The sequence below is a fragment of the Cavia porcellus genome, unplaced genomic scaffold, assembly GCF_034190915.1.
Source record: "Cavia porcellus strain 051 isolate PalLab524CR breed Dunkin Hartley unplaced genomic scaffold, mCavPor4.1 scaffold_28, whole genome shotgun sequence".
NCBI classification, from domain to species: Eukaryota; Metazoa; Chordata; class Mammalia; order Rodentia; family Caviidae; genus Cavia; species Cavia porcellus.
In genome coordinates, this window is record NW_026947511.1 from 6,881,235 (window position 1) to 6,898,536 (window position 17,302).

General features: G+C 49.3%; 1 protein-coding gene across 1 annotated transcript; it reads left to right on the top strand.

The window, feature by feature from the left end:
- The first annotated feature begins 1,269 nt into the window (after positions 1-1,269).
- Positions 1,270-10,753, top strand: Rd3 (RD3 regulator of GUCY2D). Its single transcript, XM_003462371.5, has 3 exons — positions 1,270-1,551; positions 8,505-8,811; positions 10,100-10,753. The coding sequence occupies exons 2-3, from the start codon at positions 8,516-8,518 to the stop codon at positions 10,425-10,427; spliced, it is 624 nt and encodes a 207-aa protein (XP_003462419.2). The 5' UTR covers positions 1,270-1,551; positions 8,505-8,515; the 3' UTR covers positions 10,428-10,753.
- Positions 10,754-17,302: the final 6,549 nt, after the last annotated feature.

The window sequence follows — 17,302 nt, forward strand, 5'->3', positions numbered from 1 at the left end:
ACAATAGACATCCACAAGCCCCTTACTAACTAAGCTAGTCAACAATAAAGCACCCTTTTGTCAACTAGCCACCCACCCAAAGAAAAGGCCTTGAAAGGTAGATCAAGGACAAGTGAACAGACAAAAAGCACATGACCACCAAAACAATGATGTCAGACTGAGATGTCTGGATTCAGTCCAGGGATGGCAACCTGGTGGGGCGTTTGGCCCCTGTGAAGTGGCCAGGAACCAAGGCCCACAGGTCCTTCATCTGTCTGGAGCCCCCTACCCTGACTCTTTTTTATCAGGGTAGCTATCTTCTCATCCCTCTTCCTTTTCCTCTTCACCAGTAAGTGTCTTCCTTTAAACTTTGTCCCTCTAAGATTTTACAGGGGCTGAGTTTCTGATCCTTGTGGGTTGCTTGGGCAGCAGAGCAGCCATGCTCATCCCCAAACATGACATCTCCTGTCCCCTGAGCAGAGACAACAGCAGGATGGCACTGTGCCTGGGCTGGGCCAGAGTTGAGTTTCTTCCCAGCTGCGCTCTCTGCTTCATTTTCAACACATCAGAACATGAGCCGAGAGTCACTATCACCTTACAGCAACCCTCAGATCTATAGCTCAGGATCCCAATGTCCTCCCAGGGCAACCTGCCTCTGTTTCAGTGCCACCCTGTGTCTTGGAAGTTTGGGTGGCCCAATCGAGGCCCACAGCCAAAAGGTCTCAAAGAACACTGTCTGGGCAGCTAATGGTGAGGACCCAGGTGAGAGTGGGTATAGGAGGACAGCATCAAGGTGCTTCTACCAGCCACATATGTTACCTTGAATGCCTTTCCACACTGCATGGCCTGCTCCCTCTCCCCTGTACTATTCTGTAAACCCAGCCCCTCCTCCAGAAAACCAGAACTCTGCAACTGAACATGCCTCTTGAACAAGCTTCGAGGAGGGCCGGTTGAGATGTGCTGGGGAAGGCAATGCACACCTGCACAGCCTGCAACCCCAGCTGTGATAAAGCCACTTCCCATTGGTGGGAACAGATGGAAAGAGGGCATCCTAGGTGGGTAGGAACACCTGCCAATAGCAGGCGTGCCACTGGTTCTGCAAAGGGCCAGTTCGTGCCACACTGAGTACTGGCTGGAGGAGAAATTGGCACTGTCTCTCTACCTGCTTGCCTTCTCAGGCACCTGCATTAGGGTCAGTTCTCCTGGCTGACTATTCTGCTGCTGCTAGAGCTGCTTAGCTTAGCAGGTCTCCATGGCAACCACAGCAGGAGCTGGCCTGCCTCTAAGAGCACAGGGAGCTCAGCTCAGCCTCCAGGGACTCCCGCTCAGTGAACACCGCCCAGCTGCTTCCCCGTGCGCTGTGGGCTCCAGCAAAACTTCTCAGAGACAGAAAGCACAAAAGGCACAAGGGCGCGGCCAGCAGCAGGAGACCTAGAGGGAGGCAGAGAGGATGTAGCCTACCCTCCCAGCTTCTGCTCATCTACTACTGCTCAACTTTCTGCTTTTCCTGAAAAATCCATACTCTCTTCTCCCACCCTGGGGAACAGAAATCAGAGTCCTTGAGAAAGCAAGGTAAGCAGGAGGAGTTCCCACTCCAGCCCAGCCTAGTGCAGCTGCACATTAGGAGACAGAGCTGAGGCTGGGACTCTGAGGGTGGCTGCTGGGAGCAGAGCCTGGATCTGGGGTACATAGTTAGGTGGTGGGATCCAGTGGTGACCAACATGTCTAGGTGACATTTGGGCCAGGGTGTAATTCCCAATTAAACACCTGGGATATAGACCCAGGCTGGCTGGCCCACAGTGGGGCTCCAAAGGAACAATCAGACTGCGACCTAAGCATCAGGATAGAGCTTGCAACCCTTCCACAGAGCATGTGCCTCTCCACTTGTACATCTACCTCCTCCAGAATGAGGAGGACTGAGTGCCAGCCACTCTGCTATGAAAAGTACCAGCAAACACCTCGTGTGTGCCAGCATGGTTAACAGACCTCACAGAGGTCACAGCTGGGTGGGGGAGACAGAGAATGTGTTTGTTGCAGATGTGGTGACCATAGCCCCTTGCCAAGCCCTGGCCATAGGGACTGGTGAAGTCTTGGTGTCTAGCAAGGGGCTGACTTTGGTTGGTCCTTGAAGTGGGACAGAGGACAGATGGGCCAGGCAGTGTCACCCCTGGCTTGGTAAGTCACAGATTATTTTTCTGAAATGCTAGAGAGAACAAAGGTCAGTTCGTACTGTGCAAAGTTGGCTGTGGTCCTTAGCAGGAAAAGGACCTAGAGGAGGCTGCAGAGGAGGGCAGCTTGCATCTACTAAGAGGCCTCTGCTGGCTCGGAGTCTGGGGCTCTGGACAGCCTGGTATAGGTGTCTGGGTGTCTGGGCCTTGGTGGTCACTGGGAGCTTTAGCACCCAGCTTTGGAGGTGGACATGACTAGGCTGGGGCATGGCAGCTTTTGGCTAACAAATCAACACTCTTGGGCCTAGGACTCTTCTCCTTTTTGGTGGGTCTTGTGTGGGTGTGGGGCCTGGGAACTTGCTGGAGGTGGCTGAGTGCTGCTCCCTCCTGTGGCATGTCTGGTTCCTCTATGCTCTCACCACAGAACAGCCTGGCCCTCCAATTGCTGCCTCCAGAGACTACTGGAGGCAACAACATCTTTAATGAGACCTGCAGCCAGCAGCCTGGTCTCACAGGAAGATGGAAAAGTTCCAACCCTCAGGGTATTCAGAAATAGGCTGAAGAGAAGACTCAGAGCAAACACAGGCCAGTGAACGGGGAAGGAGGGAGAGAAGCTCAGAAGAAAGGGCAGGCCGCCGGAGGCTCCAGTTCTGCTGCTCTCTGGGCAGCCGCCCAGACACTGCCTGCTTCTCTCCCCATCTATGCTGAACAGGAGGAGGACAGGGGTCAAGCCTGCCATGAGCCAGGGGCACTGTTCCTCTTGTTCTGGGACCTGTGTGGTTCTGTGCAGCCTGGGAACACAGTATCAAAACAGTCCTAGGTGAATTCAACAGGTGCCACTGGGTTACAAGGGAAACCAGCTCTCTCCAGTACAGCTATCAAGGGGGTTTTGCAGGCAATCTGTGCCTAGTGACACAGGTGCACTGTGAACATGGCAGGCAATAAAGTGAGGGGGTAGCTGGGAAGCACTGTGACTGCCCAGTAGCAACTCGCACACACAATATTCCGGAAGCGACAACTTTAAAGAGGGTATACACAGCTGTGGCAGTAGCCAGCAACAAAAGTCACTGGTGGGCTGAGGGTTTAGCTCAGTGGCACAGCACCTGTCTGGCAAGTGTGAGGTCCTGAGTTCCAGGCCCAGAACCCCACCCTCAAGTCACAAGTACTACTGGTATAGTGTGGCTGGTAGGTCACGCTCAAGCTAGAGGGAGCCTTCATTCCAGTTAAAGATTGGTGAAAATAGGGTGGTTTTTCCTATCCTAGTTCATCATCTCAACAAGTGTGTCTCCCCACACCAGCAGCTCCAGCACTCTAGGCGGTCGGGAGTTTGAGCTCAACGTGGGCAGCTGAGTAGTTTAGTGAGACCTCACCAAGAATAAAAAAATAAATAAATCTCCAGTGCCATGGAAAAAAGGAAAGAAAGGAGGGAAAGGAATAAAAAAGGGAAAGGTAAGGGGGAGGGAAAGAAAAGAAAGAAGAAAAAGAAAGGAATCAAATTCCCACTCTTGGGTGAGAATCCCTGTGCTAAGCACCAAAGATAGCCACAGTCATAGGGCTCTGTGAGTTGGTAAACATGATTTCGTAGTGAGCTGAGGTAAGCACCTGACATTCCCATCACACATGGGAAACTGAGGCTCAGAGCCACAAAGTGATGTGGACGCAGCCCGTTGTGTTGGGGAGAGGGAGTGCAATGGCCATGCCCCCCCCACACCAGCCACTTGCTGAGCTGTCACTGATAGGGTGCAGCCAGACCACCAAGCAGAGTCTGATGGCAAAGGTGGGTGGGGGATACCTAAAACCCCAGCCTAGGCAGAGGGGACACAGGGCAGGGAGGGAAGGGAAGGCAGTGGCCAGTGGGTGCAGCCCATCCTGCCTCAGCACAGCCCCTGATGGGGAGGGGGGTCCCCAAGGTTCCCATGGAGCCCACTGGTCCTCAGGGTGGGTGGAGTGTCCCTTCCTGCTGGCTCCTCATCTATCTCCTCCCTACTCTGTGACTCTGGCTCCATTCAGCAACTGCGCGCACCGGGGGTGGGGTGGGGTGGAGGTGGGGGCTGGGTACTCAGCCTGGTTCACCAGGCCCCACCAATCTGTGTCAGAATTCACTTTGTCGCCTGGTGGCAATGCCTCTTACTGCACGCACAGAGGCTTGGAAAGTTCTCACAGGCACCCCTTTGAGTCCCAGAGGAACACTGAGTAATAGGCCACACGGATATGTGAACCCCAGTTTTTAATCATGGAGGAGCTTCCTAGGCACAGCCTGGGCCATGCAGCTAAGGCCCATCCCTCCTGGGGCCCCAAAACACTCCTTCTCTTAGGAGTTCAGCACCCAGTATTTGAATCTATGTGGCCTCCAGGCCCAGTGCACCACAACCACTGCTGTGGCCTCAGTGGAGAGTTTGCCCCAGGCAAAGCAGGGGGGCTGGTGCTCAGGCCAGGAGGGGGAGGAAGTGAGGGGCTGGGTCTAACTCCTAAATCATGACTGTGTGCACACTGGACAAGTTGGGAGAGTGGGACATTGCAGACCCACAAATGTCTCTGGATAAAACCAATGTTAGTGTTTTACCATGGTAGCCCTATTTACATTTCAGGGTGATTCGCAAGGTAGACATTGTAGATGCTTCAGCAACATCTCAAATACGCCCTGATAGATCTCTGGGGGACCAGCGGCAGCTGAAAAGATAAGAAGTATGAAATATAAATGATCTTTATTTTGAGAATGCGGAAGAGACACCCCCGATCCCCTGGGGCACGGCATCTCCTCCCGGGGTCGGCGATCTCTCTGTGGAACACGTGGAGTGGAGGCATATAAGTAGCCTAGGTTTGGGGTGGAACCTGAGGGACATTAGTGATGCACAGGTAGCCCACTGGTATTCTTTTGGTGCCAGAGGTAAATTCCTAGGGTGGGGAAGATACTGTCACAGGTAAATAGGGGTGGGGAAGATGAAGCTCCTTGGTTCAGCCTGAGGCTTTACCGGCTACGGTATCCCGTCTGGGCCAAAACTCTTTCACTCCCCTACACTGTGACACCACTTTAGACATATGAGAGCAAACCAGCTCCCTAGTCACATCTCTGCAGTGATCCTCATTTAAAGCAAGAGTCCATCCATGCTCATGCACTTGCGGGAGACTGTAAGTGTCCTGGCTGAGGGGAGGCCAGCCAGCTCCTGGAGACTCCAGGTCACCAGAGCACAGCCAGAGCTGGGGACCTGCAGCTGAGTATTGTGGCCTGTCTTGGAAGGGAAAGGAGGGCCCAAGCCAGTATAGCCCCTGGGCTACCCACAGACAATACGTGCCTGGCAGAAATCTCAGCTGTGGGTCAGCTCCTGGGGCCCCTGCGGTAAGACAGCAACCCAGAATCTGACTGGCCAGCCTGCCTCCCTGTCCCTCCCTCCTCCTCCCCTGGCTGTCTCCCTCCCTTTTTTTCCCTTAAGAACTTAATCAGACCCCCCCACAAGAGCCTCTCAGGGTGGCAGCTGGCACTAGGACAGAAATAGCTTTGGCAAAATCCTTGTCTGCCAAAGCCTTACCCAGGTCATGTGAGGGATGTGGGGCAAGGAGGAGCTGTCTCCCCAGAGGCACTGTCTGGCCAAGAGGCTCAGAACCACGAAATCTAGGACTCAGGTGGCTCTGTACCAAAGCACCTGCCCAGGAGACCAGCCTGGAGCCCAGGGAGTAGGATCCCATGAGGTTGCCCTTTAGGATGTTCGACTCTCCTCCCTAGGTTTGGGGTGCAGGAGGCAGCTGTTTGTAAGGGTGCAGACTAGTCCTGTGTACCAAGGCTCAGTGTCCTCACTGACATTTTCAGGTCACCTGCAATGGAGTGGGATAGAGCTGGGTGGCACAAAGAAGAGAGTAGTCAAGGGCCAGGAGCTGGCATGGCCTGCAGGGCTCTGTGCCAGTCAGCAGCTCTGAGAAACATTTGACAGGAAGAAAATGGAATGGGTTTTAATATTTTGTGGCTTAATTTGTAACATACAAATGTTTACATATATAAATATACATATGACATTTATATAGGATTATATAATACACTTAAATATACATTTAAATAATTATGGAATGCATTATCATAATAAATTTTTTGAGAAAAAGTATACTATTTATATAAGATAATTTTATGATGTAGAAACGTCCCCATACTTCTGTAAACTATGCTGGTATCATCCATAAACATCTGCCTGTTTACAGCACATGGAGCTGCGTGCACCTAGATGCACGGGCCTCACTGGCTGCACGGCCCAGGCCCCTTGCATATGTGTGGAGCACTCAGGTCCTGCCAGGCCAGGCCTCCAGTGGCCATGATGTAGCCCTTCTGAGGCCAGAGTCCCCTGGACACAAGCTGTTTTGCCGTCCCCTGGCTTCTCCAAGTCCTGGGTGGCAGGAAGATGTTACTCAGCTCCAAGGCAAACACAGACTCACAGGAAATGAGAGCCAGGCCAGGGAGAACAGGGCTTGGCCAAAATGAAGCCTCGAGGCAGGTCTTCTGGAAGCTGAGAAACTGGGATGAGCTGGGTGTGCAGGTAAATTTATAGCCTGCTGCCAGGACATGTTTGTGTGTGCACATACACAGACACACACACAGCACTGAGAGTATGACATAGGGATCCAACTCTACCTTCATGTTGGGATTAATACAAATTAGTTGGAAAATGAGGACAGATCCATTTATTTTTAGGTGTCCACTGAGCACATGCTGAGGGCCAGCTCTTCTGCTGGCTGCTGGCCCTGGGTGCTGGGTGTCAGGTCCTGGGTGTTAGATGCCAGGTATCAGGTGCCAGGGTGATGACTGAAAGAGCTCACTCAGTTGGGAGAGGACGCCGGCACCCACTCAGCACTGAGCAGCTTGGGAGCAGGGTGGGAGGAAAGGGGAGGTCAGCTGCTCTCTGAGGGGAGCGTGTGTGAGCGGAGAGGAGGGCTCTTCCGGGACCTGGGAGACCAAGGGCTCCAGTTGCGCAGCAGCCGGAGCGGGGCGGGGGAGGCACAGCCACGCTGTCAGTCAGGCTGCTGAGACTGAGTCTTGGGAGTTCCGCCCTGTGTCTGAGCAGGAGGAGGAGGTGGGGCACCTGGAGGACCTGCTCCCAGCTTGCTCTGGGGAATGGCATTCCCTCCCCTGTCATCAGAACCCCTGTCCAGATCTGATGTCACCAATGATGGCAGCACATCCCCTGTTCCTTCATTCCTTCACCTCGTAGCCATATATCTGTCTATCCAGCCAACTGGCCATTCCCAGGTCTGTACTGAGCAGAACCCTGTGGGGGACAGTGGGGAGCAGTCGCCCTGCTCAGCCAGGCCCTGGTCCACGTCTCACCTGTGTGGTGGCCTCGAGGCTAATGCCTGCACACACCCTCCAACCCCTCCTGTCACAACACCCTCTCGGGCTCCTTCCACCCTGTAAGTCACCCTCTGCTATCCCCACACCAACACTGACTGCATTTCAGGCACAGGCACCTTTCCCACTGATGCTATGGTGATCCTGCCCTGTCCCAGGGCCTGACCCCAGGGCCTTTGCACTGTGCTACATCTCCAGCACCTCCAGCACCCTTATTTTAATTAATTAATTGATTTACAGACAGGGTCTGTCTGAGTTGCTAGCGGACCAGGCCAGCCTATGTGCTGATCATAGCCTCCCAGGGAGCTGGGATGGCAGGCATGTGCCACACTTTTTTGGTACTGAGGATCTAACTCACAACTTCAAGACCTCATACTTGCCAGGCAGGCGCTTATGCTGCTGAGCTAAATTCTCAGCCCTTGATATCAGTTTTTACTCAGCAAGTCTATATCTCCTGGGAAGCAGGGGCCCCCACAGATGTGTGTAGCAGGCCTGATTTATGGTGATGGACGGAAAGACAGCTGCTGGGTGAGGTTCACCAGGTTAAAGCCTATGTGGTTTCCAGCATCTGAACAGCATACAGGAGGCATTTGGAGAGCTGTTCTGCTGTTCAGTCAGCAGGGATAGAGATGCCTGTTCTAGGTGCACATGTGTGTTCTTCCCCTTAACTCACAGAGGTGAAACTGCTCAACTGTACACACTATGTCTCCTACTGTTCAGTTAGTGAACATTCAGGAGGCGATTTCCCTAGGCTCAATTATCAAAATGCTTTAAGGGTCACTATAACCACGAGTGAGTGCATCACTTCTAAATGATACAGTGTCCCAGTTTACCTGCATCTGCTTCTCACAGCTGTCTGGCCTGCTCCTAGGGATTCAGAAGTGACTGATCAGAAAAGCACAGTGACCAAGTGAGCAAGGCCACACAGCTTTGTTCACCAGGGGCCAGCTCTCCTTCCTGCACCTGTCTTCTGGGTCCTCCCGTACCGGAGAAGGTCCCGGGAGGACACACCTGCTCTGTTTCTGCAGGGTCTGGGGTCATGTCCCTCATCCCATGGCTCCGGTGGAATGAGGCTCCCACCCGGCTGTCATCCCGGAGCCCAGCGGAGATGGTGCTGGAGACACTCATGATGGAGCTGGTGGGGCAGATGCGTGAGACAGAGCGGCAGCAGCGGGAGCGCAACAGTGCAGTCAGGAAGGTCTGCACTGGCGTGGACTACAGCTGGCTGGCCAGCACACCACACCCCACCTATGACCTCAGCCCGAGCGAGCAGCTGCAGCTGGAGGACGTTTGCACCAAAATCCACCCTTCCTACTGTGGGCCAGCCATCCTCAGGTAAGGTTTGGGGCTGGGGATCCAGGAGGGTGGCAGCAGGGCCCGGGCCACTAGGAACAGGAATAGGGCCTGGATGACAGTTCCCTGTTAGAAGGAGCAGGGTGGAACCAGGCAGGGTGAGAGGCTCAAAGGGCCAGCCTGGCAGTTCCAGGTGGCCAGAGGGCAAAGAGAGCAAGGATGCACACCTTCAAGTCCCCTGCTTTTCCTGTCAGGTTTTCATCCTGGATTTTAACATAGCTGCACCTTCTCCTTTATTAGGTGGTCTTTGGATCCCCTTCTTAGAAACATAGTCTCTCCAATATCGTTTCTATCTTTTATTAATTTATTTTCTTTGCAGTACTGGGGATTAAACTCAAGATCTGTGCACTGAGCTACAGTCCCAACTTTTTAATATTTTAATTGGAGCCAGGGTCTTGTGAAGTTGCTAAGTTGCCCATGGTGGGCTCCAGCTTTCCATCATCGTGTCTCAGCTTCCCACAGAGCTGGTATTATAGGTATGTGCCATGATGCCTGGCTCCAATATTAATATTTTAATTATTCTATTTATACCATTTTTTTTTTTTTTGTATCAGGGATCGAACTCACGATGATGCACTTGCAAGGCAGGTGCTTATGCCGCTAAGCTAAATCCCCAGCCCTTCAAATCAGTTTTCACACAGGTCTTCCTAAAGTGTGAGTGTGTTTTTGCACCTCAGTGTGCATGAATGCCAGGTCCGTAGCCATGGGGCACTGGACATTTAAAGCTTGGGCCCAGCAGTGTTCCTGAAATAACTGGGGGACCTGGAAGTCATGGCTTTCCTGTCCCTGCCCCCCAGGATGCTGAGGTCAAAGAAGCATGTAATCAGTCCACCAATCAGATGAATATGACAAACTACCTCAAGTTCTTCATCTGCTTTTCTTTCCAATGACACGCAAACCTACATGTAAAACACCTGAAGGTTCCCTAGACTCCCTAAGCCTTCCCTCTTCCCTCCCTTGAACCAACACATATACTGCCCACACCATTTTCTTTGAAATTCCTCCATCAGACTCTTAGTCCTGCTCAAGCCCCATCGGTGATCCTTTAGTATCTGGGATCTCTTAGTACCTTGCCCTTTTTCCAGGCTGAGAATCTCAGCTCACCCCTTTTCAAATCGTGCACCATGGGAACCATCGGCCCAGGAAGCAGCTGGGCCCCGGTGAGCGAGCCCAGGCCTGTGTTGCCCAGGTCTGAGCTGGCAGGCATGCAGGAGGGTGCGGGGTACGCCGGCGGAGGCCGCCGGTGCAAGGTGTCGCCTCTGTCCCGCAGGTTCCGGCAGCTGCTAGCAGAGCGAGAGCCCGCGGTGCAGGAGGTGTCGAGGCTGTTCCGCAGCGCCCTGCAGGAGGTGCTGGAGCACATGCGACAAGAGGAAGAGCTGCAGCGGCTCACCAGGCAGTGGGGGGCCTGGCCGCGGGCTCGCGGCGGCCTGGCCCCCTTCAGGGCCCGCGCGCGCATCGCGCCCTCCGCCGGCGACATCCGCACGGTGTCCGAGCGCGTGGAGCGGGCGGCGCCGCCGCGCAGCTGGAGCGCGCCGGATGTCCGGGCGCAGGCCGCGTGGGCGGGCCCGGAGCCGCCTAGCTCGCCCGGGCAGGATTAGTGCGGAGAAACCTGGCCGCCCCTCCGCAGCTGCTGCTTCAGGGTGAGCCCGGGCCATCACAGCATCAGCCTCGGTGTCACCCCACCCCATCCTACCCCGCCTCAGCAGCCGTGCAGTCCACCCCAACACGAGGGCGGAAACTTTCCATTAACTAGGGACCCTTTAGGTGCCACCCCCGACTCCAAGACCGAAAAGGTCCCAATGCTGCCTCGCAACCTGAAGCAGAAGGGGGCCGCTCTGAGGCAAACTGGATGTGGAGTTTTCTCTTTGGCTGGACGCGCTCTGTGGAATGTTTTTCCTAAAATAAATCTCTGCCTTTCTTAATACTTCAGTGTGTCCTGCTCAGGTCTCTGTTTGGGACACAAAGCACCTGAGACAACTGTCCCGTGACACCCCTGAAGTGGAGTCATCTCCCAACTCTTTGACCACATGGCTCAGTCAAGGGCCACCTTGGACCAGCTCCCCTGCAGATCTTGCAGGGCAGTCCTGCCCTCTCCCCAGGTCCGCTTTCCCCTTCCCGACCGCATCCGGGAGGTGTAGAGCTCACTGTGGAGAGGGTCCCTTTTCCGCTGACCACTGGCTTCTCACTGCCTGCCACAGGTGGGTCACAGACTCAGGCAGCAGAGGTAGAGAGGGAACCCTCTCAGCCAAGGGTGTCCTCATTGCTTTACCCTGCAGCTGATGCCCACGGGCAGCAAGACTGCTCTTGGGTTAGGGTGGGACCGCAGCCACCTTGGGGGCTGCACCTCCCCCACCCACAGGGAGACCCATCTCCTATCTTGGCACCTGGGTTATCTCAGCTTGTCTCCAGGGAAGTAGCAGGAGGTGGAAGCAGATTGCCCAGTACTCCTCTGTACCACTGTGTCACCACAGGGGAAGTGGCCAGTCCCCAGTGGCTCCTTCCTGAGGCTGAGCCTCAAGGTCTTCAGACCTGCTACTATAGAGCACAGGCCTCTGAACTCCAGAGTGCCTTCTGTACCTCGGTCACTCCTGCGCTCTGGTTTTCCCTAGGAGGTGAGGTCCAAACCTCCATGGGCCAGCAGGTGCCTGAGGGGATTCCCTGGGGGTGCCTCCCACAAACCTCCTAGGCCTCCATTTTCTGAGGTGCTTATGTGGTGGTGACTGCCATGTGATTGCCCAGCTCCTACATTGCCCATGGCAGCGCTGGAAGACCAGGTAGACCCCCACCCTGAATTCTGGGCGTGGAGTGGGAGCAGAGATAAGGAGCATCGGTCTCACACTACTCATGCATACTCAGACTCTGTGAAACTTGAGAAGAGTCTAAATAAAATGCCAGGGGAGGTAAATCACCAAGGGGAATCTTCTGGTGGAGGCTTCTCCTCCAGTGTTATCAAACTGAAGGAGTTGATTGCTTTATTAGTAGAAGCTGTGAATCACTTAAATAAAAATATACACCTTAAACATATTGGGAAGACATTAAAAAGTCTCAATGGCCATACTGCAGGTACAGGTCCAAGCTGTGGTCACTTCTCTGTGACACGTGTCCCAGGTCCCTGCAGTGCTCGGTACCCCTACATAGCTCCTTAGTGGGGAGGCACAGGCTGTGCCACACAGCCCGAGTGTGGGCATATAAAACCCTACACCGTCAGGGTGTGTGTAAGTGTGTCCTGTGGTGTTCACACAGTAATGCATTTTTCGGCATGTGTCCCCATCATTAAGTGACTCATGACCATACCGTTCTTTCCCCATGCATGAACCTAGACTAACTCTGGTCAGGAGGGAGTCATAAGTACTTATTCTAATTATTCAGGGATTTAGAAGGTGACAGAGAAACCACTGGTCACAGAACATCCTCTAAGGGAAGCCCCAGACAGCCACACTCAGTCAGTACTATCAGTCATCAGGTGCAGAGATGGGATTCACTTTATTTATTATTTTTTTCTTTTGGTAACAGGTTTTTGCCATGCAATTCAGGCTGCTTTCAATTCTTTTTTTAGCCCAGACTGGTCTTGAACTTTCAGTGATCTTTCTGCCTGGGCCTACTGAGTGTTGAAATTACAACCACACACACCATACCCAGGTGGGATTTAGCCTTTTCCCCCCCTCTTGAAATAAAAAGTTCTTTATTGTGATATTTTTATGATATTTTTATTTTATTGGGAGTCTTTTTTCTCACAAATATTTTCTTAGTGTTCTAGTTTTCTTTTCTTTCTCTTTCTTTCTTTCTTTCTTTTTTTTTTTAACCAAAGACATGGAAAGAGGTAAAGATAGCAGCTTTTTCCATGTGATTTCTAGACTAATGCACTAGCTGCAAGGGTGAAGCTTCCCTTTTGTTTGACTAAAATGATCCTTTTGATATGTTCCAAACCTCCTTTTATTGTCCTTCATATTTTTTTAAATCATTTTTTTATTTAGACTTAACATTGATCTTTCCATCTTTAGCAATGATTAATGTATTCTATAGTTTCCTTAAGCTTAAGCTGAACTGCACTGACACTGTAATCTTCTTTTATTGCTTAACTGGATCACTTATGACATAGAGCCACACTCATGATCTGATGCTTTAGTTAGGATGTAGGGTGTGTTTTTTCTCCCGTTAAATTTGGCTTCTGAAAGTTTAACGATATTTAGCTACGTTCCCTCTAGACATCACGTATTCTAAGAATAATCATTGTTTTCTACTGGGGACCTAGCTAAGATCCCCAACTACCTGTATGAGAGGCATAGCTAAAGGATGAAATAAGAGACAGACAAACTTAATAATACATAATGGAGGGATTCACTTTCTTAAGTGCAACCTTTTTTCTCCAATCTGAAGGTGAGGGCTTGGTGTGTGCAGGTTTCTGGGGTGGGCTACAAACCTCTGAGATGGACATAAGAGCAGGGAGCAGATGACAGCATGTTGGGCAAACTCAACTCTGGGAATCTGTACTTTTGAAAGGGAAAGTTCCCAAAAGTCCCAAAAGAATCAGTGCTGAAATAAAATTTGGTTTATGAAGAATCAATGTATGCGCCAACTTTGGGGGAATGTATTACCAAAGATATGGCATCATTAGACAGACTGATAGAATTCTAAGACCTGCAGAAACCTCAGAGCTCAGGTCCTGACCTTTACCTCCTGGCAAGTGTGACATGATTAACGTTCACTGACATCCACTGAATAGGGCTCTGTGCTGAGGCCCATAAGCCTGGTGTGGGGTATTACAGTTTCTAAATTGGAGGGTTGACAGCCTCTTAGGGACCAAGTCTAGGGAAATGCTGTTGTGTTAATCAGGGATTTTGCTGAAGATTAGAGAAATATAGTTCAACCAGCAGAAATTCCAAAGGGCATTTGTGATTCCCAGTTTCATGGTGTGTGACTCATATAGCCACATGGTACTCAGAGAGGCCCATGCCTGGCTGGTTTGTTTGTTTTGGGGGATGCGTGCGTGCGTGCGTGGGTGCATGTGTGTGTGTGTGTTTTCTAGAATTTATCCTCCTTTAATGCTGAACATAACGTCTAAGATTTCACCAATGCCTTTAGAGACAAATACACACAAACTAAAACCTAAAAACAATAATTATGCATACTGAATTTGATCCTGACATTTAAAAGAAGCTGTTAAACAAAAAGTATTTCTAGAAAAAGTAAAACCACACAATAAAATAAAACAAAATAACGAAAACAAGAGAAGCCTTTGATACCTTTCAATAACTAAAAAGTTTAATTCATTATTAAATTATTAAATTCATGTAATATAAAAACACCTATGTATAGGGTTGAATTACAAAAAAAAAGAAACAAATCTAAAATATGTTAGAGCCTGAGGGGCAAAATATCTTCATTTTCATCCCTTTAATTCTAATAAAATACTAGAATTTCAAAAAAACAATTACTTTCCCAACTAGATTTTCTTCTGTTCTGCATAAACCCAGCAGGATGGCACTCTAAATTGTGTTTAAAATAGCATAACTTAATTTTTAGTATCACAATTTATTTGCCCCAATAAGCATACTGTAGGAAATTAAAATTCTGCCTGGAAATACCCTTGAATTCCATCTGTGCCTGCAAATCTACTTCTTTCCTTGGTTTTTAAGACTGTTACCCAAATCTTTTTTTTTTTTTTTTTAAAGACAGCTAGTTAAAGGAAGCAAGAAAGTCGTTATTTTGTGCTTGAACTTCAGCTGGTAGAAAACTACCAAGGACACAATGTTCTCTGAACACAGCATGGTCCCAGAGGGCAAGGGACTGCCAGGGGCCTGGCTATGATGGTAAATGCCATACACCATAGTTCTCGTCTACCACAGCAAGTACAACACTGATGAAGTCTGCATATGTTTTTACTGATCCCAAAACAAACAATGAATTGTGATAAGCAGATGATGTGTGATAGATCTAGCAGTTTAACACTACTATTCATCTAATACATTTAATAAAATCATACTAGGTTTATTATGGTTACTTCAAGAGTTATTAAGAAAAATCTGGATCACTTCCTCTATCTAGCAAGGATGGAACTGATCCTATGACCTCAGAACTTGCAAAATTTCAACCTTACCAAATTGGTCCTTGGCAGTCATTGCCAAGAGTAGAATGAATGCAAAGTGGGTAATTATGACATGATAATTTTGAAAACTGCTGCATCTTAAAGAGAAATTCCAAGTCTTTTCAGAAGACTCACATACTCATACATAATATGCATTAGGAAAAAAAAAGCATTCCTGGAAAGTCCTGGAATTTCTTAAATGAGATTTGACCTAGATCTTGTTTAACCAGGAGCATCTATGATTTGGCAAAACCTCTCTTGGGAGAGAGCTTTGTACATCATGCGACTCTTAGTAGTTGAGAAGAACTCTGTTAGTCCTGGACTGTAAGTCTCAGAGGTTTCAGTTTTAGCACTGAAAAAAATAACAGAATAGCACACATATAGCAAGGCATGAAGTGGGAGACAGGGGCTTTCATTCATTTGTCTTTCAATTTCTCATAAATTTCTTTCTCACAATCATAATGAAAGGTCTAACATCAGGATGGTTGGAATAGTTGGGTGTCTTAGTCAACCCTCTGAGAGTTTGTCCTAGTCAAGGCTGTTTCCATGTTTGGAAATTGCAAACTCTTAGGAAATGTAAGAACAGGGCAGGGGATTTAGCTCAGTGGCATAAGCGCCTGCCTAGCAAGTGCAAGGTCATCAGTTCAATCCCTGGTACCAAAAACAAAACAAAACAAAACCGTAAGAACACAGAAAAGTACTCTTTGGTCTACTGAAGTAGACATATTCAGTGTTTATCAGCACCCACCGCAGTGGTGGGGAGAGATATTTTGCTTGCTAAGTACAATTCAGAGACATTTTCTGGACAGCCCTCTCCTCATCGTACACACTGCTGTGCACATTCGCTTTGCTCATGTCTGGAAGCAGAACGTCTATCTGCATTACTTGGAGATGTAATACAGATTGTGTTTTGGAAAAAATGTGAGCAAAGTAGAGGAACAATGAAAATCAGGAAAAATTTTAATTGGACAGCAATGTTGGTATCTTTACTATGCCTCTTCAAAGGTTCATAAAACATATCTAACTGAGATCTTCCTTTCTAAAAAAAATAGAATCCTTTCATGAAATAGAGTAAGCATCTCTTATGGGAGCCACATTTTAAAAATATATGTACACTTGCGTACATATAAATTGCTACAGCTGAAACTGCCTTCACATACTAATCTGACAGTTTTCCTATAAATTTACTGATTTGTGCACCTTTCAAGCAGTCTTGTGTATTTAGGTGAAATTTTCCCCTTTTAATAGATAAAGCAGCATATAGTTTCCAAAATAGCAATTACTTTCATTTCTGTAACTTGGTGGCAATCATACAATATACAATAGTGATTTTTGGAAACCCATAGGAGTTTAGAGGATGCAGAGGGGTAAGAATTTCCAATGTAAAAAAAAATATGTAGAACAACTTTTTCAAAAAATGTGATTATAAAGCACTGGAAGAGTGACATTTGTGGTTCTTCAGCAAAAATCTTCAATGACTTTTTTCAATCAGCATTTTTTTTCTCATTCAAAGATTCTAACAGCATGGGAGATAATGTCAAGAATGCAGCCCAGGAGGCTCTCAGAGAAGCGTTTATATAGCACTGCCATCTGCCACAGTGTGGGGCAGATTCAGCATTTTCTCTCCTATGCTTATTTATCAGCTATTAAAAGATACACACCTGAGCCCGGTGTGGTGGTGCAACCCTGTAATCCCAGCACTCAGGAGGCTGAGGCAGGAGAATCACTGTGAGTTTGAGGCCAGCCTGAACTACATAGTGAGATCCTGTCTCAAAAAACAAATACAAATAAAATAAGCACAACTCTAACAGATAACAGTACTTTCAGGTGAGACAACTATAGAGCAATCTGAAAATAAGAACAAAAGTTCCCAAACCTCACAGTCTTGATTTGATCTAAAGCAATCATGCAATCCCCATCATACCCGCATCTTCCAAAACACTTTTCCGTGGCGAGCAAAGTAACTGATGGTGCATATGGCCAATTTTTGTCATAGTAGTGCGTTAGGTAAGCAGGTGTGCCCTGAGTCCCAGGAGGTGTTGCTCCAAATGCATCTCCATCACACTGCTGCATTTGATGCCAACCATGGTTTGAGACCCAAGAATGAAAAGACTGTTTTGCTCTCTTTTGATTAAAAGCAAAACAAAACTGTCGTAATTCCCACAGAGCCAGTCACCATTAACTATCTGAGGTGGCAGTGTTTTCCTGAGCAGGCTTCTTTGCCCAGGAGCGTGAGGGGGGTATGCACCCACTGCTTCTGTGCTTCTGACAGTGTGACATCTACCTCCTCAGATTCTATCTTGTTGGCTTCCAGAACTCTAACCACATCCTGCTTTCTGTGTCCCCCAGAGCCCGAGGACAAGACAGCGAATACATGGACACACATCC

Coding starts and splice junctions, on each gene's coding strand:
- Rd3 (XM_003462371.5), top strand. CDS start 8,516: ATGTCCCTCATCCCATGGCTCCGGTGGAATGAGGCTCCCACCCGGCTG. Junction 8,812..10,099: donor TGTGGGCCAGCCATCCTCAG/GTAAGGTTTGGG, acceptor TCTGTCCCGCAG/GTTCCGGCAGCTGCTAGCAG.